Source organism: Trichosurus vulpecula, chromosome 1, assembly GCF_011100635.1.
Source record: "Trichosurus vulpecula isolate mTriVul1 chromosome 1, mTriVul1.pri, whole genome shotgun sequence".
NCBI classification, from domain to species: Eukaryota; Metazoa; Chordata; class Mammalia; order Diprotodontia; family Phalangeridae; genus Trichosurus; species Trichosurus vulpecula.
The window spans coordinates 149,004,298-149,032,125 of NC_050573.1; the positions used below are offsets into that span (position 1 = coordinate 149,004,298).

The 27,828-nt window shown below is 37.6% G+C and overlaps 1 protein-coding gene across 1 annotated transcript in view; it reads right to left on the bottom strand.

The window, feature by feature from the left end:
- Positions 1-249: 249 nt before the first annotated feature.
- Positions 250-27,828, bottom strand: part of POP1 (POP1 homolog, ribonuclease P/MRP subunit) — a 33,353-nt gene continuing 5,774 nt past the window's right edge. The window contains exons 2-16 of the mRNA XM_036740996.1: positions 25,437-25,586; positions 23,593-23,769; positions 23,233-23,408; positions 20,606-20,854; positions 19,378-19,465; positions 18,793-18,980; positions 17,911-18,161; positions 17,694-17,787; positions 16,065-16,176; positions 15,223-15,342; positions 10,313-10,428; positions 7,087-7,278; positions 6,406-6,560; positions 4,247-4,609; positions 250-2,311 (exon numbers count right to left, since the gene is read on the bottom strand). Of these exons, the coding sequence (XP_036596891.1) occupies positions 1,654-2,311; positions 4,247-4,609; positions 6,406-6,560; positions 7,087-7,278; positions 10,313-10,428; positions 15,223-15,342; positions 16,065-16,176; positions 17,694-17,787; positions 17,911-18,161; positions 18,793-18,980; positions 19,378-19,465; positions 20,606-20,854; positions 23,233-23,408; positions 23,593-23,769; positions 25,437-25,584 (3,087 nt within the window). The 5' untranslated portion in view covers positions 25,585-25,586 and the 3' untranslated portion in view covers positions 250-1,653. The remainder of the gene's footprint in view (positions 2,312-4,246; positions 4,610-6,405; positions 6,561-7,086; positions 7,279-10,312; positions 10,429-15,222; positions 15,343-16,064; positions 16,177-17,693; positions 17,788-17,910; positions 18,162-18,792; positions 18,981-19,377; positions 19,466-20,605; positions 20,855-23,232; positions 23,409-23,592; positions 23,770-25,436; positions 25,587-27,828) is intronic.

A 27,828-nucleotide genomic window follows, 5' to 3' on the forward strand; every position in this document is an offset into this window, starting at 1 on the left:
AATGACAATGAACAGTTCTTTTAAGTTATTTTCCCAAAGTGGTCATGGATGCATCTAGTCTCTTCTCCACAAGGTTCCCTTCTCCTTTCCCCTACCTATGCATGACCAATCATGGCAGATGGTTGTCTGAAGATGAAGCTAAGGGAACTAATCCTGGGAGTGAACTTTCAAGTGATTTCATTACCTCCAATCACTTAGGAGCTGAGGCAACAGGCAAAGTGTCTTAATAATTTGTACATTAACATATAACACCATAGGATGATTTGGGTTTTAATTTACTATGACAGACACTATTCAGTTACACATCTAGTGAGAGTCAAATTATTACTTTGGTTGGATACAAACATATTCAAGGAATTGTGTAGGGTGTGCAGAGATAGAAATTAAGAGTATTCTTGGCTCAAAATCCTAATAAAATACCGTTCCAATGCTATGCCCTTTCCCTATTACTTGCCACCCCACCCCCCACCATCCAACAGGTACTTATTAGCAATTTCTACTGCAGAAATTAAATCTGCATAAACATGCACTAATATTTAATTTAGAAATGCAAGATAAAAACAAATTCCAATCTGGTCCCAAGCCTGATTTTGCCCTAAGCCCCTGTACCAACAGCGGAGGACAGCCAGGGCATATAGTCTGAGGGAAAGGAGGGTGGGGGTGGGTTGGTCCTGGAAGCAGAGGGAAAGTTAATTTGTGACCCATCTGTTCCTCTTCAAGTGCGAAGTGGCAGATGTTCTTCCTAAGGATCATTAGTATAGAGATGCTGGAATTCTCAGTAAATTCGCCCCTTTTCATCTGCTGCCTGACATTTCCATGAGATTACAGTTAAGCATACCACAACACGGCTCATAGAATATCTTTATAACTTCAGAGTATCTTACAATTTGGCCATCACCCTGCTGAGGTAGGTAACTCTATATACATCTACGGCTTTGAGAAAAATTTGAAACTGCACAAGGCACAGGAAGATTGAGTGACTCTCAAGGACACATGCTGGTCAGTCATGCCTGGGAAAAGGGCATACAAACTCAGGTTTGAGCTCCTGCTCTGACCCTAATCCAACTCATTTTTCCTTAAGCAGGTTAAGCCCTGAAACAAGATAGCAGCCATAAATTTGTCATGGTTTTCTTCTCCATGGTAAGGTAGTTGTAAGTTCTCGCTCCAAATCAGCAGTTACATTACACAAAGGGACACCTCTGTGTCCCACAAAGACTCAAACTGAGAAGTCTCTTTTTTACAGTAATTAAATGGACATTAGACTAGTCATATGAACTAAAAAGCTTTTCAAGCACAGCATCCTGCTCCTTTGACAGAAAACTATAGCTTTCAATAATTTCTAAGCAAAAAAATATACCCAACAAGAAATCAGAATACTAATAACTTTAGTTATGTAGGCCAGAATTTAAATATTTTAAAGGAAAAGGCAAGAGATGGAAATCAACACCACTGAGTAATGTAAACATATGACATGATGAGTTAGCTTTTCATTCATTTACATAATACACTATGGCAGATCTTTAGCTTGTTTTTTCAAGCAATTTCACATGACATTTATACTGGAAGGCAAAAAGCAAAAACTTAAATTGTGTAGCTTTGCTTGCTATGTTCTCTTTGGCACTATTTGTACCTTGCTGTCATATGTAATGGCATTTATATATCAATAATTATTCTAGCAAATCGATACTGCAGAGATGCCGGTGTTCTTAATAAAACTAGCCCCTTCTTGTCTGCCGGCTGACCTGAGAGCATCTCCAACAGGCCTGTCAAACTAACAAACCCCAACGCTTCTCCACAACCAGCAGCCAGCGAGAAATCTCCTTGTGTCACAAATCCGAGGAGGGCCCGGGAGCAATGGCCAGTGACTTCAGGGAGAGGACCTGGCCACAAACCAGGAGTTCCCTCTGCACATGCTATGGCACAGCGCTGTTCTCCTGCCACAACTTGGATGGCACCTCCTTCTTGTATCTGCTCCTTCTCCACTTTCTTCTTTTCTTTTTGTTTCTGTGCCTTGGCCTTGAATGGGTCGCTGTGTCTGGACTCCTGAGGGCCACAATAAAGCCGATCTTCATTTAGATTCAAGACATCATCTTTCGATGGGATGCAGATCATGGTGTGTAACTCTGGGTTTCCCTTTTTGATCAAAGATAGGTTGACCCACACCAGGGATCTTGGATAGTCACGTAGGATGGACAGGCAGGTTGCCCTTGTCAGCTCCTGCTCATGCATCCTGGAAGCTCGGAGGGCTGCTCGATTTCTTCTAGCAACAGGCTGACACCAGGCTGCTAACAACTTCAATAATTTTCTACTCCTAAATGAAGTCAAAAACATCTGTTTCAGAATATTTTACTAAAAAAAACGAACAAAAAATTCAAGTATTGCCATAGTAGCTAAATTTTTTAAATGTTATCTGTCAGAAAATATCAGTAACTCTAAGCCTGGAAAATAGTATACATGCACTATCTTATCAATAACTGGATTATTTCAGTTAAATATGTGCAATGGGACACCTACCACTTTGAGAAAGAAAAGGAGGAAGATAGGAGGGATGTAGGATGTAGGGGAGGGATTCTTAACCTTGAGGTGATAAACTTAAAAAAAATATTTTTAGAACTCTATTTTAACATAGCTGTTTTCCTCTGCAATCTTATATTTTTTATTTTAAGCATTTAAAACCCTCATTGATAAGAAGGGGTCCAAAGGCCTCACCAGACTGCCAAAGGAGTCTACAACACAAAAAAAGTTAGAATCTAGGAGGTAGTAGCAGGTGTGGCAGTAATTAGAGAGGAATAAAGATTAGAGGAAGAAGGAGAAAGGAACTTGGGAACTGTGGAATGCCTGCAAGAGGAAAGAAGTGACTGTAGTAGAAAAGAAAAGTGAGGTATCAATGGAAAATTGTCCTTTAACATTTTGGCCTACTGAGTACAAAAAAGGCAAAAAGAGCCTTTGGTAGAAAGCTTAGAAATACCGTTTGATTCTAGGGTTGTATCCCAAAGAAATCACACAAGCGGGAAAAGGACCCATATGTACAAAAATATTTATAGCAGCTCTTTTTGTGGTAGCCAAGAATTGGAAATCAAAGGGATGCCCATCAATTGGGGAATGGCTGAACAAGCTGTGGTATATGAAGGTGATGGAATACTATTGTGCCATAAGAAATGGGGATGATGCAGACTTCATAACAACCTGGAAAAACCTACACGACATAATGCTGAGTGAGCGGAGCAGAGCCAGGAGAACGTTGTGCACAGCCACAGATATATGGATTCCGTGAGGACCAACCCTGACATACTGCGCTCTTCTCAGCAACCTAAGGGGCAAGGACAACTCCAGGGGACTCACGATGGAGAATGCTATCTTCATCCAGAGAAAGAACTGTGAAGTTTGAATACAGATCGAGGCGCACTACATGATCGCCTTTTTTTTGCTTCTCTTTTGTTTTTTTGGATTGGTTTTTTTTTTTTTGGTTCTGTTTCTTCTTTCTCATGATTCATTCCATTGGTCAAAATTCTTCTCCACGACTTGACTAGTGCATAAATTAATTCAATGCGAAGTTATACATGACAGTTATATGAGATTCCATGCCGTCTTGGGGAGGGAGGGGGGAGGGAGGGGAGAAAATCTGGAACTCAAAACTATGTAGAACCGTGTGTGGTAAACTAAAAATAAATAAAGAAATTAAAAAAAAAAAAAAAGAAATACCGTTTGAAGATATGTCGTTTCCTAAGTAAAAAACAGATATACTAAAACCAGAAGGGTAAGGAAAGGTCATGGTTTTATAAGATACCCTTCATAATGTGGTGACAATGTAGAATTACATAGACACTGCCTTCAACCCAGAGTCACAAGAATTAGAGGACTGCTTAATCTAGTGAGTTAGAGCAAAGCATGGACAAACCACGTAGCTCTTCTTCATTGACTAGGTGCTGCTATGTGTGAAAACAGGACAAGACACGCCCCCCACCCCAATCGTACCTACTTCTTGGCAGAAACTACCTTTGTTAATGTTTATTTACATCAATATTTTCATTACTAAAGTGCTATCAAACAAAAAACTAGGACTCACTAAATGATTTACCTTGCCCTCAGGCTCTGGACAAAGACATAACTTATAAAATGAATTAAGACAATTAAAATTGACTTCTGTGAATGCTCAATTCAGAGTTTAAATAAGTTTTCAAATCTGGAAGGATCGCCAAAATCCCATCTGCAAGCAAAAAAAATTAGACGATTCTAGGTCACTTACCTAAGAACACAGAAGGTGCTCTCTGTTCCCCCACCATTACTTCCATGTACGTCTTCATCTGCTGTGTCTCCTGCCGCTGCAGCACCTGGAGAATCGGTGTCCATCATCTCTTCTGGCTCTCCTGGCTTGTCTTTCAAAGTCTCAGGATCACAAGACAGCTGTGGCCCCTGCTCACCCTCCATCTCACAAAGGTCTTCTCTCCCAGGATCACTCTTGGCATTTGCCGAAGAACAAGGAGATACAGGAGACTCTGCCTGAGCTGTACTTCTTGATTCCCAGTCTCGAGTTAACTGTTCCCAAGGACATCGGAAAGGTGACAAAGTACCAAGCTTGATGTAGTTGGGCCTCTTTGCTGGTGGGTGTCTAATTAAAAATAAAGAGAAACCAATTTGCACATTGTTCCTATGTCGCAGGAACAACTCAAATAAATACCACCTTCGCAGTAACAATTCAGCGCCTAGTGTGTGTGCCAAGCACTGTACTAGGAAATTAAACAACTCCTGCCCTAAAGGAGCACCTACTCTATTGGGGCAACCAACATTTACAAAGTCAATATGAAATAAGGGGTGGGGGTGAAGCAGATAGGGGAAAACTCTTATCCCAAGTGACGCTTGAGCTGAACTTTGAAGGAAGCTGGATGTTTTAAGAGGTAGAGGTGAGGAAGGAGTGCAGTCTAGGGACCTGCCTGCCTGTGCAAAGGCAGAGGTGGGAAATACAACACCAGGAATACAGAAAAACAAAGCAGCCCAGTTTGGCTGGAATATAGATGTAATATAGATATAGAGAAAGTAATGTGTATGTAATGAGACTGGAAGGGTGGGCTGGGAATAAATTGTGAATGACACTAAATGTCAAGCAGGGGAGTTTACGGTTTATACTAAAGGCAACAGGAAGCCACTCGGGTTTAGTGAGCAGGGCTAGAACAAGATCAGACCTCAGGAAGATGAACACAGCAGGGTGGAGGTGAGGGAGGAATCACCAAGGCCGGGAGATCAATTGAATTGGCCAGCTCCCAACTGGGAAGCATTTTGCTGAAAGGTGATAGGTGATAGAGGCTTGGATCTAGGCACTCTCTTTGGAGAGATGGAGATGAAGGAAAGCTACATGGTTTAAAATGAGAACTACATCCATGAATTTATATGCTAAAGACTGATTAAAACTGTTAGAATCTTTGAACCATGAAAGTCCAGCCTAACTGTTGGTTACCATAGCCTAAAGGGCCTGCCAGAAAATATGACTGGCTCCTGGGCTGACTTAAGGGATGGGATCTGACACCAGACTTACAACCCATGGATGCATGATAGAGATTAAATGGGTCTTGGAACTAGATAGACCTTTCCAGGGTCCCCTGGACTAAAGCAAAACAAGTCTAATCTTCAGCTATTCCAATCTGAACATATTAAAGGCAACCAACAATATGTACTAGCAAAAACACTTCTGCATAGACCTACAACCCAGTGGCCAGACTAAAACCACGATGACCTTCAAAGGCAGCCAAATGATGAAACACCTTTTATTATAGGGCACATTTGCCTGCCTGCTAGGTTAGGGATTATTACTAGGCTATAGATACTATTTATGTTCATTTCTGTCCTCAAAAACAATTTTTTAACTTTTACCTAACCTCTCAAAGAAATTAAGAATGTTCTGCCTCAGCCCAGAACAAACTGATCTAGTTGAACTATCCTAAAGCTCATTTCATATCATTACTAGGGAAGAAAAAGCTGAGATGTCCAAATATACACATCCTTCATAGTCAAGTCACTTTAAAATTCTCCATTTGAGTTTACAACTATTCACCTGAAAGCTGAATGTCTTCCTTTATGCTGGTCTTTTTCCCATGTTGCAAGCTGACTTTTAAAATTTCTCTACTTAATACAATGGAAAATGCATATCTTGACTATGTGAGGCATGCAACATCATCAGTGTAATCAAGGAGCCCGGGGAAAGAGCTCCTAACTACTCATGCACACATAGAAGAGTAGATGAGAAACTTACTGTACTCAATTGCATATTTAAACATTTACTTTTGGGTAACATTTACCTCACAACAAAACATACACGAGTTAACAACTAACTGCTTCACTGCTGGTTTACCAATGAGCAAATCCACTCCTTTATTAAATGTGAACTACATCTAAAGTTAAGAAATTTTCTACCTTTTGTAGTTTTCCAGAAGATTATTTTCTTGTTCTATGGCAAACAAAATTCCCGCAGGGCAGTCTGGGAAATCATCAGGGATGCTGGGTGCCCCCTTATACCGAGAGTGCATGAGAGCCTCTTTTAATCCTCCAACTCTTGCACCATGATAGATCTAAAAAGAATAGCCAGAAAAAACTGTTACTTTACCCACCTAAAACTGAAACACCATGTTACATACAATTGTTTCTGAAATGTTCCTACTCCTTGCTCTAAAGCTGAAACATTTTGAAAATTACTGATCAGTCTAAAGGTACAAATTTCAAAATGACTTTCATTTTTTCCTAAGCATGATTAGAAAAATAATTAAAGCTAGCTCAGATAAAAGATAGGCATAGCTTTTGTACACTGTGGATAAAGTGAAGAAGACGCAGTTAATAATTTTTTTTAAAAAATGGTTTCTTTGTCAGCAAAGATTTTTGAGGCTATATTGTCAGAAGTTTCAAAAGTATGACAATGCCACCATTTTTTACCATCTCTGATTTATAAAAACCCAATTTTGAAAATTCCCCAAATAGAGAAGAAGGCCCTGATGATCTTAACTTAAGAGAAATTGGCTTATTTCCTGGAGCCTACCACATTTTCAGCATTCCATTTTTACTACAAAGATATCTAAAATTCAGATTCAGAAAATAACTTACAAAGGGAATCCAGAAAGCCATTCCCCAACCTTTGGGAAGTAAGATATCCCAGCCACTTCCCCATCCTAGTCGATCTTCACCAGTTACTTTCCCTGGTTGTTGGATCAATAGTACGGGTATCTTGGATTCACAGTGGCCTAAATTAAGCTGTGACCCAGGCACCATCAATTCACTTCTCATCTGGTTTAACTCCTGAGATGAAAGAAAAGGATTCAAGGCAAGGACTCCTTTAAAGAATCAACAATATGGCCCGACAGGCAGTCAAACAACAAATATTTGTCAAGTATCTACTATGTGCTAGGCACTGGAGATACAAGTATAAAAAATCTCTACTCACCAGAAGCTTACATTTATTCTAAGGAGACATAGTACATACGCAAATATAAAACAAAATTAATAAATAAAAATATATATGAAATAAAACTTAAATACCTGGCAGTTTAGGAGGGAAGGTACTAACAGTTGGAGATATGGGGGAAAAAGGGAAAACTTCATGCAGAAGATGGCACTGAGCCAGGTTTTAAGAGAGATTCCTCAAGGCTGAGAGAAGACATTTTGGGCCTAGGGACACACAGGGCAAAGCTGAGGAGTCACGAGAAACAACATCACTCATAACTAATGGAGAAGGCCCATCTGTTTGGAAAAGGGTGAGAGGGGAGGAATCACCAATGGAGAAGGAAAGATAGGTTAAGGACAGATTGTGTAGGGCTTTAAAATTTAAACGGAAGAGTTTCTATTTGATCCTAGAAGCAATACGAAGCTACTGGAATTTGTTGTGTAGAGAAGTCATGAAATCAGGTCTATCTACACTTGATAAAAATTACTTTGGCAATAGAGTGTAGGGCAGGCTGGAGTAGAAAGACACTTGAAGCAGGGAAATCAAACAGGAGGCTGTTCTAATAATTTAGGGGAAAAGTAATGAGGGTCTAAAGTGATAGTTGCGTGAGTGAAGAGAAGGTTTTAAATGCAAGAGATGTTGTGAAGACAGAAATGGCGATTTTTGGTAACTGACTCAATATTATGGAGTAAAGGAAAGTGAGGAGTCTAGGACAATGGAAGAATTTCATTCCATTTCTGCTTCTGACAAGAGCAAGAGATGTCTGGAAGATATGATGGTTATGAGAGAAAGACAGAGTTCAGTTTTGGACATTTTGTGTTTAAGACGTCTCTGGGAACATCCTGTCTGAAATGTTGCAGGACTAGGGACAGATACATGGGTCTGTGAGTTATATGCAAAGAAACAAGAGTTGAATCTATGGGAGCTGATAAAGTTGCCAAGAGAGAATGTACCAGGAGAAGAGAAGAGAACCTGGGACAAAACCTTGGGGTTAGCCATCAAGAGAGACTGACACAGGGAGGAGAATCAAGAGAGAGCAAAGACTATCCAGTCAACAGTCAAATGCAGCAGACAGGGAAATGGCCAATATGTCTGACGATTGAGAATCACTGGTCACTTCAGAGCGAGCAATTTCCACTAAGCAGTAGAGGAGTTAAGAGGAGAGAAGGTGGAGGTAGTGAGTGCAAACAGCATTTTCAGGGAATCTGACTAAGGGAGAAGAAATATTAGACAATAACTGGGAGGTCTAGACTCTGGTCTAGGGAATGTTCAAGTTGCTTCTTTTGGAATGGGAATTTGTTTATTTCACAGTATCACCTAACTGCTAAACAAGAGTGACAGTACAAAGTTATCTGGGTGAATTAGGTAGAACCCCACCCCCAATCCCCCCTGATAATGAAGGAGTAGAGGGAAAAAGAAAAAGAATAAAATCATCTTAGAAATCTCTGGGTACCCTGTTACTTCACTTGATATAGCTAAAGTAATTACTTCTGTAAAACTACATGAAGGGCCAAAAAAGTCAGAGGCCCAAATTATTGAGGATCTTTCTTTCTAGACGCTAAATATCTGTAAACTACACAGGTAATGTTATCCAAACGGCAACTACCACATTTTTGTCCTATACCGAAATTCATTTTTTTTTTTTTGTAGAGGGTGGGGTGTAGTCAGGACTGCTTTCAGATCTACCATTTCATAGGATTTAGGAACTTCTTGTTAAGTCATTTTGGTTATGTCTGAGTCTTCATGACCCCACTTAGGGGATTGGGGTTTTTTTTTGCTTTTTTTGGCAGGGCAATTGGGGTTAAGAGACTTGCCCAAGGTCACACAGCTGGTACATGTGTCAAGTGTCTGAGGCTGGATTTGAACTCAGGTCCTCCTGACTCCAGGGCTGGTGCTCTACTCACTGAGCCACCTAGCTGCCCCCATTTAGGGTTTTCTTGGCAAAGATACTGGAGCGGTTTGCCATTTCTTTCTCCAGCTCATTTTACAGATGAGGAAACTGAAGCAAACAGGGTTAAGTGACTTGCCCGGGGTCACACAGCTACTAAGCATCAGAGGCTAGATATGAACTTCTTGACTCCAGACACAGGGCTCTATTCACTGTGCCACCTAACTATCTTCTTACCAAGCAAAACCGGCAACTCTTCTGCAATTTATAGTCACAGGAGTTGAGGAGCACTAGAAAGTTTAAGCCATTAGCCTAGGGGGTCACGAAGCCAGCACTTGGCAGAAGTAGGTAGAAGAAGGATAGGCTCTCTATTTACTATGTCATGCTGTTTCTACTGCTGTTTGATGAATACTATTTCCAGATGATAATTTGAGCTAACAGGATGGGTTGCCTCAGGATATGGCAGGTTCTCCCTCAAAGGAGGCCTTCAAGTAGAAGCCATATGACCACAGGCTCAGTGTAGAATAGTAAGGATTCTTTCCTAGGGCATGGATCACACTAGATGGTAGCTGGGGTCAAAACTGCCTTACAGTTTTTAAACCTAAGTAGTTATTATTCCAGAAAATTAACAATTTGTAACTCAAAGAAGTAAATGACCTCTAAGTAAACTAGAACTTAATCTTTCGAAAAATGCTTTAGTTTCAAAAAAAATAGACAATCTATTACTTTAATAAAGGTTATTTATAGAGTAAATTAAAATTTACGTATCACTTCCTTTACAACAAGCCCATGACATAGATAATAAAAATAAATTACACTTATAGAAAACTAATAAAAGTTTGCAAAAGAACTTTGCACACACATTGTATGTGTTCCTCTGTATTTCCCTACGTGAAAAAAGGAGGACTGAGGCACATACACACAATAATGGAGTCTCCTATTACCATGGCAAGACATTCCAACCTGTGAATTTGCTAAAAGCCTCTAAGCACATTACTTACCTTTTCTGAGATTTGATTCTCTGTGACACTCTTACATATATCCTGGTTCCAGATAAAACTATGCGCACACTCCACAGGCACACCCTCTAGGCAAAGTTGTCTAACTTTTTCCTTATCTATGAAGGGGAAAAAAAAAATCTTTCAAACCACACATTTTTGATAAATGTAACAAAGTGAAATAAATGCTCAAATTCTGAAAGTTGCTCACAAATGACAAAATACTTAAAGTGTTGTGCTTCTGAAAATGTCTTCATTTTAGAAAACAACTTGTCAACAAGAGCAGCTAGCTACACTAGGGCTGTTCATTTATTACCAGGCTTGACTATTTGTGAAATGGCAAATGGCTCTGAATTTTCTGCCACATCACAAAATCAGGAGGCCAAATAATACAACATCTCAACACTAAATTACTGTTAGGCAGTTATCTGGCTCTGTATTTGCAAAGGCCAAAGGCTCCACGAATCTATTTTTCTAGAGTAGTTCCTACTTTGCTAAGGTGGCATGAGCCAGTGACTAGAAATATATGCTTTTTAAATCTTTCCTTGGAAAAGTACAGTAAGCCAACAGACTTGGGAGGAGGAAAAGAGGCACGACCAATTTCAAGTCTTGGGAAAACCAATTTTTACTAAATTTAACATTTGTTAATTTAACATCTATGCTCAGCATATTCCCTGTGAAACATTTTAAAAGAGCTCAATAGAAGGATATGTGCCTATAACCCTAAAATGGAAAGTGCCTCAAGGGAGAGGTTGGAGAAGAAAGGCTATTTGGGACCTTTTCAGCAACACAAACACACATATACTGAAAGAACAGAGATTGTTACTCTTCCAACTCTTTCTCTATAAAAATAGTGGAAAAAAAACCGAAAAAATCTTATTCTTGAGTGTTATTCTTTTTTATAAGTAGGAAAATATCTTAAGTTTTGCTTCACTGGGCTGAGAAATTGAAACAATGATCCAGTTGATGGTTTGTTTCAAGCTGTAGTGCTGAAATGTTGGCACAGAGAGAAATCATTCAAAGCTATGGATATGGGAGGCTTCTTGGAGCTCTGGTGGCTGGAAAAAAAATAAATTGGAAGCAAAATTGAAACATATTTCATAGTAGAAGACAATGAGAGAAAGACTGATGAAAAGCTTACTAGATGTCTAAGTTCCTTGAAGGCAGGAACAGTTCTAGTACAATGTAAACACTCAAAACATTAACTATTCAATTTTAGGTAACAGGGTTTACTTACATGGAAGAAGTTCAAACAGCTGCTCTAGAAACTAACAAAATACATTACAAAATCCTCCTAATCTCCCTGAATTTCTGTGTACTGGTGCTATAGAATTAGAGATAAAATTAGACTTCATTTGGTCCCGGTTACCAGTAAGATATGATTACTACTTGGTTCGTGAGACTCAAAGAAGCCCATTTGAACCATTTTCAAACATCTTAAAGACAGCTGAGATGGATCATTCTTAAAATGAGACTTTTAAGACTTCTTTTGAGAAGGCCTGTAGGCCCTTTAAGCTAGTTAGATATAATGGCTGTATTACAAAATGAATCAAATATACTAACTGCAAGGCCTATACTCGCCAGCTTATAATTTCACACCACTTCAGACACACTATAGTATGTCCAACTAAAAACTTTACCTAGGCCTTTTTTCTCTTCTAGATTCCACCCAAGAGCCTTCTAGTTAACTAGAAAATCGAAACTGTGACTTAGAGACAATCAAGCAACCAAGAATAGAAAACAAATTTTAATTTCAGAAGAAAACTAAATGAAGTTCTTTCAATTAAAATGATTTTTTAAAAAATCTAAACTATTAGTCAGGAGAAGAAAATAGATTTAGATAAAGTAAGAAAAGCAAAGGGAAAATAAGGAATATTTCATTTCAGGGCCAAAAGACAAGCAAAGTTGGGTTCTTAACGTTCATTCTACTTTCAATTCAATATACAATGAAGTTAAAATAGTCTGCCTGACAAGTCAATATTTTTCAATGGAATTTAGCCAAACTGTAAGATGAGGTGCATAAGCTCAGATGTCTCTCAAAGGGTCAGCAGATTCGTGCTCTGAAAAGTACTTGCAAAAGCAAAAATAAAATGTTAGAGTGACTTCTCTAGCATTCTGACGAGAAGACCCCCCCTTTCATGTTTTGTGGGGAAAAAACAGGAACAAAAGGGACAAATAAAGAAGTCACAGTCTACCAGCATAGCTTAAATCAAATTTTCAAAAGATAAATTTACCAGTAATTTGTAAATCTGCCTTCTATGACACCAGCAAGAACCTAATAAAAATTCTAACATTAAAAAAGTCAGCAAATACAAAGAAAGGTGTTAACATAACAAGCCCACTTAACCATATTTTTAAAAAATTTTTCAGTTGGAAAACTTAAATGATGAATGCTCTCTTTAAAAAGTGTGACATTATATAGATATGTAAGACCAAGGATCAAATTATTAAGTAAACATTAGTGAAGCATCTCAGGACATAAAGAATGACTTCAAGCATTCCCATTACCTTCTATTTGACATGTCTATTTTTGACAAGGCCTGGACCAAGATCTAAGTATCCAGCAGAAACAGTCAGGTGATAAGCTGTGTTAAAGGATTTCAAGTTCTAGACAATCATGAAGTTGCTCAAACTTCAGGAAGTTATCTCATAGACAAAGACCAACATTCTAGATTTCTAATACTGATTCAGCACAGTGTCTTTCTGTTGCTAGAGTCTCACTGATCTTTCTTCCTAGAAGATAAAAGTGTTGGGATAAAATCTTTACTCCTTAAAAAATTTCAAGTACTGCATATAATTTGTGGAAAAACTTCTTCGATGAAGTAACATCTAAACTAGGCCTTGCCAAGTTGAAAGTCCATGGTAGCAAGATGGTGGTAATTCTATTGACTATAGTTTTGGTGTTTATGTAATCACAAAAAGTTTGGTGTTTTGGTTTGGTTTTTTTTTTTTGCAGATACACAGGCAGGATTAAGTCAATCAGTCAACAGTCAACAAGTATTTTACTAAGTGCCTACTGCATGCCAGGCGCTGTACAAAATTCTAGAGATACAAACAGAGGGAAAAACAGTCCCTGCTCTCAAGAAGTCCACAAACTAACAAGGGAGACAATATGGAAATAACTATGTATATTCTATCTAAATACAGGATAAATCAGACATAATCAACAAAGGAAAGGCACTAAAGGCAGTAAGGAAAGGCTTCTTTGTAGAAGGAAGACTTTCAGTTGGTACTTGAATGAAGCCAGGGAAGGCAGGAGGTGGAGATGAGGAGGAAGAGTTCCAGTCATGGGGGACAGCCAGCGGAAAATCCCAGAGCTGGGAGATAGAATGTCATGATTCAAGAAGAACCAGGAGGCCAAGGTTACACGATCTTTGTAAGAAGACTAGAAAGGTATGAGGTCCAAGTTATGATGGACTTTGAACACCAGGTAGAGGATTTTATATTGATCTTAGAGGTGATAGGGAGTTACTGGAGTACATTCAGTAGGGGGGTGAGGCCTGAGGCAGAGACTGACCAGCACATTCTTGAAACAGTGCAGAAAGGAGGGGATGAGGGCCTTCACCAGGATGGTGGCAAAGTCAGAGGAAAGAAGGAGGAGTTTGTAAGAAATGTTATGAAGGTAAAATCGACAGGCCAAGGGGTGTGTGCATGTCTAAGAAAGTGAAGAGTTGAGGATGACAAGCTAAGGGTTGTAGAAACTAGACAGAATTGTAAAGAGCTAGACCAGACAATCTTAGAGCATTTAGTTCCTCAAAAAGACCACAGTAACTATCAGCAAAGCTTAAGAATTTGATTAAAGCCTTAAAAAGATTATGAAAAATAGGTAAAGTTATCCTATGGAATAAGTAAGAGATGAATGGTCATGCCAGACACCACTGTCCAAAGAAGAAACAACTTAAATCGGGGCTGTCCAAAATGGGGCCCATGGTGCTATTTTATGCAGCTGCCTATAGGTTTTATTTTCACGAGCAAAAAAATAAAATAATTTGCATGGAATGTGTATTAGATTTTTTAATTCCATCACTAATAAATAATCTTGTTGATGTTCATTTTCTTTGGTGTTTTCAAGCAGTATTACTGATGGGACATATCACACGGAATTTTCAATCGATCTGTGGGATGCGTTCCGTACGATGCAGACTAGTCAATATGCACCTACTTTTATACTATTTTGCCATCACTTTGTTGTCTTGTGTTTGCTTTCGTGTTTTGCACCTTTGCTTGTCATACTGATGACACGCATTCCCCCACTTTCTATTAGTGTACTATATTTTATGTTCTGGGTGCAGCCCTCGAATAATTATTTTATTTTCACGTGGCCCTAAGATAACCTAAGGTTGGACAGCCCTGACTTAAATTTACTGCCTTATCAATCAAGATCTGATCCTAAAACTCATGTTTTCCAAAAAAATTTCTTTCTACACACCTATCCTTTATTCAACCACCCAGACACTAATTTTCATTAATCTAAGATTATATTTGCTTAAATTGTAGTCTGGACAAATGAGACAGCAAATTTTGGCAAGTAATGATAAATCTTCTAGACAGGCTTCAGTTAGTATAAAATTGAAGCTAATTTACAAAACAAACCACTCACAACTCTTTCGTGCCAATATACTACAAGTGAAAATATTAAACCTCAGCACCTGGGTTGGCCTTGCCAGGATTCGAACCTGGATCATCTGTAGGTCTAAACAGAGGCTTCCACTGAGCACAAGACCAGCTGCAGGTGCAAATCCCTTCCTTACAACTAAAATCATTGACACTATTCTAAGTGAGTTTTTTTAAGGACAAGTATTACTTGACACTAAAAATATATAGACAATCAGGAAGAATACATACAAGCAAGGAAATAGGCATAAGTTGAGCCAATAAGGCTTTGTATTCTAAGGAAAACTGGGGCATATTACCTTGGCATTTTTCTAGATTGGGCAAAGCCTTGGACTTCTTCTGAGGTAAATTTACTCGAGGATCTCCAACGGTCAGACCCAGAACAGTACCTGCTGGAATTTCTGCTGGAGTTGCTATTCCTTTAATGAAAAGGATAAACTTAACAAAAAGTTATTCATATCAAATATGTGGGCCTAGTTAGGTTCATTTTGATCTTTTCAGACTTTCTGATGGGCCTCCTTTCTCTAGGGCTGACAGGTTAATAACACTTGTTCTTTCAATTTCCCACAGACAGTTTGCAAAAATAAGTTATGTGCAAAGCATCACAAATATTATTAAAGAAAATGATACAAAAACAAAAAAATCTCGTAATACAATATAAAAATGTTTTCAATCTAGACCTGGTACGGGCAAAATAAGAGAATGTAGTGATTGTACCAACATGATATTCAGATAGGTTTGAACTACTTAGTACCTAATTACATAAACTTAGTTACAATTTCACGACAGTCACTTGGAAATGATTATTAACTACACCTCATGAAGTTTATAGACCTCTAGGGTTCTCTTCATATAGCACAACAAATAGCTAAGTAAAAAACTAAAAAACCCTCACAACCTCAACTCTGTAATGTGAAGTACATATATTCTTATATATGTACAATTTCAAAGAGCTAGCTATATCTCTTAAATAAGAAAAATAGCACAAAAATCAACCTAAATTTGCCAACTTTCTAATGTTAAATTAACAATAAAATGTTTTAATTAATTCTATCCTTAGGACATATAACCAGCCTAAAAGTAATATGTACACGTAACCTCCAGAAGCAGCCACCCCCCTCCCATTTCCCCTCTCATATACCTCCCAACAATTCAAAAATGGCTTCTTGACGATGATGGACAGATACAATATCAGGATTCTTACAGGTCTCAACCCACCAACTATGAGGTACTGTCTCGGCATCTTCTACCTCCTAAAAAATAATAAATTCTATTATCAGGTAAGATAATATACATCAGATCTTTAGCTTCTGTGTTGATTATGACGACCAAATTTCTTATTTTTCCTTTTTGTATTGGCCAGTAAATTGACACCATTCTTCTAAATAACCAATTAATTAATGTTGAATTGCTAATACAACTTAATTTCATAATTTCAAGAGATAACAAATGTAGCTAATTGAACAAGGAACTGCTGCTACATATCCTTTTCAAGAGTTCACATGAGGAAAAACATAGTAGGTTTTATTTAAGACCACAGATGTTGAATTCATTATTTCAGCACCTGATAGAAATCAACTTTCTTTTTTTTACATATGTATAAAAGCATGTATTTTTTTTTTTAAAAACAGGGTATTAAGAAATGGCAGCCATCCTTTTCCCTACCTCTCAAACTTTGATAGAATACTCTTCTTAAAGCCGAAACATCAGTTAAAACAACTCATTACTGTTTTAAGAAATCTTAAATTTTAAAAAGTTTACTACAATACCCTTATAAATTTCGAGTACAAAACATGGACAGTTCAATGAGAATATGATAGAATTCAAAGTTTAGCATATTATTTGACTGAGAAACATGACAAGACAGTAGAAAGAATACTGGATTCAGAGTCCAGAGAGACCCCAGTTTACCATCCTGTCTCCAGCTCTCACTACATAGTTACGGGCAAATCCTTCACCTGCTCATCTGTAATATGGGGATAATAAGGCATGTGTACTCTCTTACAAGACTTCTGAATCATAAAAAATAACATATGCAAAATGTACTGCTTTGCAAAGTTTACAGTTATGTAAATATCAAATATAGTAAGCTCATCAAAGGTTCTAAAAGTACCTCAGATTATGGGTTGATTTCCCAAGAATAAAGAGCCTGAGCCTGCATTATCACCTCAATCTGATCTTCATGTAAGACATATTCTTTTGGTCCCTGTCACCTCTCATTACTTCCTTAAAATTCTCTGTGATGGTAACCGTGTCCTTGCCAATCTGATTCAGAATCATTCTCAAATCACATCAATCACTGATTTTTGTACATATCCCATATCTTAAGAGCAGAACAATGTACACTGTTGTATTTATGCTCTAGTTGGAACAATGGGATCAGCTGTAAGACAGTAGCTTTGTTTTTATCTACCTGTCTAAAAGGTAAAAAGCACATCTTATCTATTCTAACCATGTGCGAGTTCAGAATAGCAGGGAAAACTGAGGCATTGAGAAGTTACCTGCCTTTACCAAGTTTATGCACTGAGTCACTGAAAGAGACTTGACTCAAAAACTGTCAAAACTGAGCACACCTACCAAGCAAGATAAGCCAAACTAAGAATAAAAAACAAGGCCAAAACAGTTATGATGTTATTTTCCTGGATTTACTTCACTGGGAGAAAAGAGAGGTAAATAATAAAATGTCTAATGAAAAGTTTCATTAATTTCTCATATACTATCTTTAATTTGCTACGATGGTCATAAGAACTATGATTGCATATATTCTTACAGTATAAACAGAAGCAGTTTTCAGTGCCTCAGTAAGAATACTGTGAGACAGTGGACCAATTAGTCGATATCTGTTCATCTCCATTGTCAAATCACTAAAAATAGAAAAGAGGATAAGGCTTTAAATATGAATTGCTACCATAAACAACTTGTCAAATAAACATGGAGAACTCTTTGCTGAGAATGTCCTAAGAGTTTGGAATAAAGCAGTCATATACCTGACCACAATGCCAGTAGTTGAAGATGTCCAAGAATATGGTTGAGATGGATTTCTAGTTCCATCACCCACAATTTTTTTCACTGGATTAGTATTTTTTTCTCCATCATCCCTCTTTCTTTTCCTGCAATTCTCAGTCTGTTTAATGTTGCTTTTCTCTTCATGTGGTGTCAAAACTACTTCAGGAATAGAGGCAGCTGCTTCCGGAGGTTGCACACACTGACACACTATTTTTAGTTCAGTTAATATGTCCTAAGGATAAAATTAATTTAAAACATTTCAGTGTTAATTTAAAATTAGAAAGTTGGGCAAATTTAAGATGATTTTTATTTAATCTTTCTATTAAAATTTACATAAACATTTACTATGCATCCCTCAGGCAATTTATCTAAAGCATTTTTATGAAAGTATCAACAAACTGAACAGATAACAGTCAATAGATTAGCTTTAATAAATAATGCAATTTTAAATTGGGAACACAATGAGAATATGGAAGAAAAGATAACAAACCATGAAAAAACTTAAGAAAATCATCAACCTTCTTGAAATGGTTATCACTAAACAGCACCTATTCAGCACCCAAATACTAGTGATTTTGTTAAATCAGTGTTTCTTATTTTTAAAAACAAATCTCCAAATTAGGCATGTTTTAGCCATCTTCTTTAAAGCTTAATTATTACTGAATTCTTACTTTTCAGTCAATATTTATGATTCAAGAAACATCTTTGGTTTCTGCTTATACACTCAAAAACAGGAGATTCAGTCAGGACTATTTAAATATCCCAAGCCTTTGTAGCATCTATTTCCAAAGGACACTATTCTAAGTTGCCAACTAGGAAAAAAAATCATCATTCTAAGCTGAGGAAAAAATAAAAAATTATACCTCTTTGAGAGTTGGATGTGTCCATAACCACAATTTTCTATTTACAGGAATGGTACTAGTGCCCCTCTCAGGTTTCCAAATAAATGTGATTGGCCCAAGCATTTCTTCAGGATATTTATCAGCCCGATAAAGGACTAAAGAGCCTTGCCGCTTTCCAGACAGAAAATGAACTGCTGCAAAAGTGAGTCCTAAAACGATGACATGAACAGAATCCTTATTATTGCCACTTGAGACAATAGCTTTCAGTATGGCCTCCCTGCCTAAGCTCATTCCGGTAAAAGCATCAGAAATCATTTGATAGCTATCATAGCTTACCCTAGACTAGAAGCCAAGTTTTCTCACATCTTTGTGTCCCCCACAGTTGTGTACACACTTAAGATATGTGAGCCTTAAAACATTTCATCTTCAGTGACCACGACTTGGCTCTAAAGAGTGATGCAAAATTTTTCAAAAAGACCTTTGTAGGTGGCTGCTGTTTCATTAAAATTCTGTTACAGAAAAGACTAATTTTTTCTATTAGCTCTTCAAAACAAAGTGTAGTAGCTCTAGCCTATGTAAGCTATATAGCTATAGAACAATTATTACCAGCATCTATGCTACACATTCGAGACAGTGCCTTTAGTATTTCTTCCTCTTTGCCATTTAACTCCAGACAACAGTAGTAGGATAAATCCTGCACATAGAAGTGAGAAAGAATTGAGTTAAAAAGACAGATTTAAGATTTCTTGATGAAGTAAAAGCATATTAATGTCTTAAACCTCTAAAATTCCAAGAGGATAAATTGCTTTCATTACCTTTGTAAATTAATTATCACTCTGAAAAGGTTTCAACTTAGCATCAGTAAATGTCTTTGTACAATGAATAAGAGGAAATAATTCACATTTATAAATTCCAATTTACTACTTAAAAGGAGATTTACATTGTGTTTTAAACCTTGGGAAAATATTACAATACTGCCTACTTCACATGATTATTTTAAGGATCAGATGAGATAACAGATGTGAAGGAAAGCAATTAAACTATATCTATCTCTAAGTACGGTATTAGAAGGCTGCTGCTTTCAAAGTAGATTCCTCCCCCCTCAATCTCCCAGAATGTACTTAATATAAATAATAAAAAATGATTAGACAACTCCTCAGTAGATACTCATCTTGGGCAGTTCATGCAGACACTCAAAATCATTTATTGAAAATTTGGGAATTTTAGAAGACTTTTGGAGGGAGAGGCAATGATTTATTTTTACCTTATACCCCTCGTTCTTTACAATCTTAACGTACAATATTGATACAAAAGATTTAAAACTTCTCAAGTTGGTTAAAAATTAACCAACTGATTGGTTAAACACCCTCCCCCCCACACACACACATTCATTTAAGACACACACACAATCACATTCCCTGCAATCTCATATGTACCATTAATTTATTTTAAAAAAATAAATCAAGCCAAAACATAAGAGCGATTGTGACTAGTTCCAAATTTTCAGGATCCAAACTAATCAAGCTTTTGTTGTTCAGTCATGTCTGACTCTTCATGACCCCAGCTAGGGTTTTCTTGGCAAAGATACTGGAGTTGTTTGCCATTTCCTTCTCTAGCTCATTTTACAGATGAGGAAACTGAGGCAAACAGGGCTAAGCAATTTGCCCAGGGTCACATGGCTGGTAAGTGTCTCAGGCCGGATTTGAACTCAGGTCTTCCTGACTCCAGGCCTGGAAGTCCTGTACCACCTAGTTGCCCAATGAGGTTCCCTAAAAAGTCTTGGAAAATACGAAATAAAAACCAAAGCAAAGGAAATGAAAGCCCAGCATCATACCTGAAGGAGGCAATGCTTTGTCATTGCTCTGTAGGAAGCTCTATAGCTCTTAATGGTGGGCCTCTCCCCTAAGCAGAAACCCCATTTCTTCACCATATGGAATCTTTTGGCATGCCAGATGTGAGTTTCTAACCACACATTCTTTTTTTGTCTCCGGTTAAATTCCGAGAGCAGGTTTGAGTGACATCTCCGAGCCTTGCGGCATTTATTTTTTGAATGTTCCTTCTTCTGATGCTCTGTTTTCTCAGCCTATGTTGTCAAAAACATTCATTTTTTCAGAGGTAGTTTTTAAATCCCAGTATAAGATGTTGACTCTCACATATCTTATAACAACGTTAAACTGCACAATTTGAAACCACTAGGTTGGAGATTAAAATTTTACTTTTTATATGTCCTATCTGACAAAGATTTTGTCTTGTTCTTAATTTGTGGCATCCTCTGGAATGACATTATAAAAGATTTGACAAGTAAAAATCATCTTCTCTAAGACTTTACTTCTAGTAAAACAAAGAACATCACAATCATCAGCTCCTAAAAGAGAAATAACTGTCTGCATATAGACTACTCATTGATAATCTAATGCTATCCACTTTGAATCATACTGCTTATAGTACAAAATCACAATTTAGGTTAATACCTGATACAATACCAGGATAAAGAACTTTGGTGATAAAACAAATTTTTATGATCTCAAAATGCTCAAACCTAAGACTATGAGCAAAAAGCTAATCAAACTTGTATGGGCTTAAAACATTCAGCCTCAGCAAACTAAACTCTCCCCATGGACCCAACTCTACTAGTCCAATCTCTTTAACAGATGAGGACACTAAGACCCAAAGAGGTAAGTAACTTTCCTAAAGTCATATGGCTAGCTGGTGGTGAGGTTGAGGTGCGACTCTAGTCCTATACTTTATTTAATGTAAAAATTTAATGTTAAAAAAGAAGTAAAATCAGCCCAGTCATCAGCTGGTTAGTAAAGCAGCAGCACTAGGTGCCCAAATATATATGTGTGTGTGTGTGTGTGTGTGTGTGTGTGTGTGTGTGTGTATATGTATATATATGTATATGTATATATATGTGTATGTATACACATATATATATTACATATACCTACAATACATAAACACTTTAATAGTACTTAAGACCAACACACAGGTATAAAAACAATCCAAGAGCAGCAAAAACATCTATTAGTGAATTTCTATTCCAATCTTGCAATGTTCAATTCTTTCCTAGTTAAATTAGAGGAATTTTAAAGCTGTCAAGATGCTTCACTAACCTCTGAGGGAAGCCCATTAAGGACTCTTACACAAGCTATTCCTTGGTGCCCTATATCAGAGCACTAAATTAACCAGGCTACACTGGGCTACCACTTTTATGACCTAGTAAATACTTTTCTTACTTTTCTTATATTCTTGGACCATATTTACCTGACAAATATGTTCAAAATTTGGCCACAAATATAAATTTCCACTAAGGGGTGAAGGGTAAAAAAATCAAGTATCACGTAAAAGGCAAGGCAGGAAAGTCAAGATTCAATATGAGTAATCAATATTTATTAGGCACCCTCTATGTGCCAAAGATACAAAGAAAAAGGCTTCAGGGAACTTAGAATAGGAAGACATCACACAAAAGGTAACTGAAAAGCAGGGAAGGGGTATACAAAGGTACCCTGTACCACAGCATGATGACTGTGGAGTCCAAAGCAAGGGGTGGAGTCAGGAGGAAATGAAGAGTGAGCTGGACTTCTGGGCTGACTTTAAATGAAGGCTCCGGCCCTCTACAATCAGAAGGGCAAAGGTAAAGGTACTCATGAGGTGTGAGTACCAAAGCTGAAGCAATTTTAGAGACCATGAGTTTCGGGGGGGGGCGCATGCGCGTGCGCGCCGCAGGGCAGCACGGGGATCATGAGGAACAAGTGGAATGAAAGCAGCCTAGATGGTGGGAAATGAAGGAAGCCCCTAGGCCCATACTTCCTGGTGCTTTAAACCAGGGTTTCTTAAACTGTTTCCACTCGCAACTCCTTTTCACCTGAGAAATTTCTACGTGACTCCAGGTATACATTAAACTATTTCTACTCACAATCCCAGGTATATAGGTATATAAAATATGTACACAAATCAAACATTTACTGATAAGTAATCATAAAGAAATTTATTTTAAAATAATTCTTTGGTATACATAAAATTTTACCATTTATTAAAGAGGAAAGCAAATGTGCATACTAATGAGATGGATGTGCTTGTTTATTTTTACATAAAGAATTAAATCGTGGCAAAATATTTGATACTGCAGGACATAGGGCATCTTCAATGTTTTTCAGTGTTGATCAATATTTTGATTTTATAATCGTCAGTGCTGTTTTCAGAACCAAGGCTGTAGTGAAGCTGCACGATGCAACACTGGCAAGGGTGACCAGAACACCTCGGATTCATTACACATTTGATTTTGAATTAATTTTTGGTCATTGCATGTTCAGAAACCTTGCTCTGTTGCCAAATTTTTCTCAACCTGCACCACATTCAGTTACATGGCCTCATATGAGGTCACAACCCAGTTACAGCACTGCTTTAAACCCCACGTCTGTGAACATCTTTCTCACATAAATGGCTGTGTTAAAATCATACCTCTTTCTGAGCAATCTCACGAAGTCTTCTGGGAAGGCGTTTCACATTATGGCTCATAGCCCTTCTTCTCATATGTCGGGGAAGAGTTTGAAACACTAGTGAATTGGAAGATTTCTGTGTCACTGCCTTCAACATGGCATTAATTTCAGCTACTCGGGCTCGTGCAAAAGTAGACGCTGCGAAGAAAATCACACTCTTAGAATGTGAAAAAGTGATACAAGAAATACCCACAAGGTGCTTTATTTGTTTGATTCTTTAAGACAAAAGGAAAGGTAAAGTTTCCAGCAGTAGAACTAAACTTCCCAAAGTCATCCTTCTTAGGACAGACATGCTGTAGTCCACTTCCCTAAAGACACCTACCGGTTATATATTTAGGGATTTCCCGAGTAGCACCTTGATGCCCTCCTCTCCATCCTGCTTGTCCTTTGCCCTTCTCTCCTCTGCACTGACCCTTGGAAGGCTGTTCATTCATACAAGGTTCAGAAGGTATGTGTGTCAATTTTGGCTGCTGATGCTGTGGAGCTCCAGAATGAGGCTCTTAAGATTTTCAAAAAGGAAACAAAAAGGAATACAATCTAGTATGAAACTAAAAAGCACTAAAATATATCAGACATAAAATCACTCAATAATATTTACTAAGAGTTTATTACGTACAAAACACCATGCCAGCACCATAAGGGACACACAGAGGCAAATGAGACAAGATCTCTGCCTCCACAGCCCAACAGGGATGTTTACAGCTAGGGCACATGAAGCATGTACAAATAATCACAGAGGGTATAAGGCTGCCTCCAAAACCTAGGAGGCCATTGTGTAGAAGAGGGATGAAGCTTGTTCTGTTGGAGAGACCGATGACAGACCTACGAACACTGGGGCAAAGCTGCAGAGAAGCAGATTGAGGCTTACTGTGAGGACAGACTCCCTAACAATTAATTTACAAGCTGTCCAAATGTGGTGCTCGAGGTCTTTAAGGAGGCTGCCTGATCACTGTCAATCCCAAGCTGCTCTTCACAAAGTTGTGAGGAATGATTCATTTGGAGGCCTACTCTAGTCCAGTCAGGCTTAATCAATTTGGTATCTTACATAAATCATATAGGAATAATTAGATAAGAAAGATTCTCATAGTAGGCCTTTACAGAAGGCCTCAAACTTGTAATCCAACACTCACCACTTGTTTACCAGTTATGAAGCTCACTTGTGCAACCAGAATGCTGACAAAGACATCTCCATCCTGTTTTGCTCAAATTCCATGTCCAAACCCAGCAGTGGTGTGATGCCTTGATTCTTTGGAAAGTTCCCCAATTTTTGTACCTCCAGCCCATTCTCTAGCCCAATATGAGCAGGTGACCATGGTATAAACACTTAGTCACTGGAGGTAAGTCTTGCCTTGCTCATCTTGCGATCACAGAGATGTCCTGTGCTTCATCCTACCTGTGACCCCCCTGCTGAGATACCCTTTTTTGGCTGATACATCATTTTTGACCCTCAAAGCAAGGTCTATCAACCAATGGGATTTTGTATTTTGTGTTGCCTCTCCACAGTGTCCAGGAATCGAACCCAGTATCAAAAACTAAAAAAACAGGTCCCGGGGACCAGGGGCATCTCAGATCATGAGGAAGATCTGAGGTTCCCCTCATTGCAGGGGCCATGGACTCATGAAGTTCAATTAGCTTGAAACTCTGCTTTGTGATGAAGAGAAACAAAGAAAAAAAATTTAAGTGAGATGAAAATGTTGTAGGCCAAAAAAAAGAAAGCAGTGGAGACTAAAGCTAGAATAGTCAAGAACTATTTGATTAGACAACAACCTAGAGAAGGCAAGAGCAGATGAGGTCCTTTAACTTCATACTCTTCCCAGCTCCAGCCCTTAGTTCCTACTTTCTCCCTTCTTCCCTTAAAGCTTCTATTCTCTTGAGTTATAATACTAGGCTGGTACTAGCTACCTATTTACAACTGCTAGTAATAACATTAAAATTTTATGATCATCTTTATTAGGGAAGTGTCTACAGTGTGTATTATGACTACAAAGAAAAATATTAAACAGTCTCTGTCCTGAAAGAGGTTACATTCTACTGGATAAAACATAAAATATAGCAGTTTTAAATGCACATTATACTTACAATTTAAGCAATTTGTTATTAGTGTAATAGCTACCAAAACATTCTGGTACAAACAATTCAATCTAAATGGAAGTATATAAACAATACCTTGTTTTTGATATTGGAAAGACTTTTCATTTCCATTATGATGCTTTACCCCTCTCTCATCCCCAGCTCCAAACCCTGAAGATAAGGTCACATTGGTTGGTTGGTTTCTCATTTTCTTGGCATGTTTCTTTTCTCTTGCATTAGACATTTCTATAAAAGAAGCATCCATACACTATGATAAGATCAAGTAGTGAGACGTTATATCAAAAATCAACACATATTAGAATCATTTCACTTAGAATAACCAAAAACACTTGATTCGACAATATAAATATTCTAATGGAGAGATTAAGGACTTACCCAAAGTGATAACTGAGAAAATGTTTAGATTCTTATATATATATTTTGCAAAATAGCAATATTGTACTTATCCAATTCAATAAGGTTATACAAAGAACTGGAACTTCCAGCAAAAGTTCCATATTATGTACATACCATTGTTTGCAAAGTGCAGTAAGGTATTAACTAAAGGTTAACTACATTTAAATTTTCTTTATTATTCCAAACTTCTCTGAAAATCTTCTTTGGAAAATCACTTTGTACAATACTAACATTCATGTACTATAATTTGTTCAACTATCCCCCAACTAATGGGCACCCTCTTTGTTCCTGGTTCTTTGCTACAACAAAAAGCACTGCTACCAATATTTTTATGCAGAGGATCCTTTCCCTCTGATTTCTTTGGAGTATATACCTCTATATACTATAGTGGTACTGTTGAGTCAAAGTTTAGTAACTTTGGGGCACATAGGTTCAAAAATGTTTTTCCAGAATGGCTGTACCAATTCACAGCTCCATGAACTGAGCACAGTTCCTCCAACAGCTGTCACTGACCATTTTTTTCATCACTGTCAATCTAATTGATGGAAATGAGGTGGGATCTCAGAAGTGTTTTAATTTGAATCTCCTATTATTACTGATTCAGAGTATTTTTCATTTGGCTGTTGAGAGTTTGCAACTCTTCTTAAAAATTCCATTTGAATGATTTGACCATTTATCTATTGGAGGACTGCTCTCATTCTTACACATTTGCATCAAATCCTTCTATAATATAAAGGACCTTCATCAGACAAATTAGCTGCAAAGATTTTTTCCCTAGTTAACTTTTCTTCTAATCTAGCTGTACTGATTTTGTTTATGCAAACAATTTTCAACTTTATGTAATCAGAATTGTTCATTTTATCCCATCTATCCCTTAGTGGATCAAGTGCTCTTCTCCTAACCATAGCTGTGAAAAGTAATATCTGACATGACTTTTCACATTTAGATTGTGTCCTTTTGGAGATTTTTGTGGTAAATATGTAAGATGTCAGTCTAAGCCTAATTTCTGCCAGATTGCTTTCCAGCTTTTCCAGCAGTTTCTGCTGAATCCCTATAATTGCGTGTTCTTGAATCTATTCATCAAACACTCTACTACTCCTGTTCCATTGCTTCTGGGTTTTTTGTACTCCATCTATTCCAGGGATCAACTTTTTTATGTTTTAACCTGCACCAAATAGTTTTCATGATAACTGCTTTGTAGTCTACAGTCTGAGATCTTTTACTGCAACTCCCCCCACAACCCCTTTTTCCTTCCCATTTTTCCCCATTATTTCCTCTGTAAGGTTAACTTCCATATACTGTATATTCATCTTCTAGCTACAGATTTATATATACTGTCTCCCCTATTACTCTGGGAGAAATTTTTGCTTTTTCTTGGTATCCCCAGGGCTTCAAAAAGGTACCTAATGTTTAATAAATGCTTATTGATTTTTTGTTTTTCCAGATTAATCTTAGTATTTTGTCAAGTTCTATAAAGTAATTGTTAGTATGAGTAGTATAGCACTAAATCTGTAAATTAATTTGGTTAGTAATAGTTTTTATTATAGTGACAATCCAATCATGAGCAATTGATATCTCTAATTTTTTAAGTCTGTTTTTATTTCTGCAAAGTGTTTTACAACTGTCTTCATATGATTCCTGTGTGACTTGGTAAGTGGACCTCTAGATATTTTATACATTTGCATTTCCAATCAGCTTCTCTGCTTGGTTTCAGTTCTCAAAAATCATGCCTCCCCCAGGATGAGCTCATCACCTGAAATCTCATCAGCATGGAGATTAACTCAGTTTTTAAATTCAGCAACTTTTCCATTGCCTTTCTCCTCTGACTGGAAGGCTGGAGGGCAGTGCAATAAATGCCTCCCAAAGCCTTCCTTTATACAGGGCTCAGTACCTTCCAGATAACTCCTCATTTTCCATCAGTTGACTCATGTTCCCATTCCAGCTTCTTTTGTATCCATGGTGCCTGGCATGTAGAAGGCACTTGTTTGACTGTGGCATTCTGTAGTTATTCTGAAAGGAATTTCTTTTTCTATCTCTTCCCATTAGTTTTAATTGGTGATATCCAGAAAGG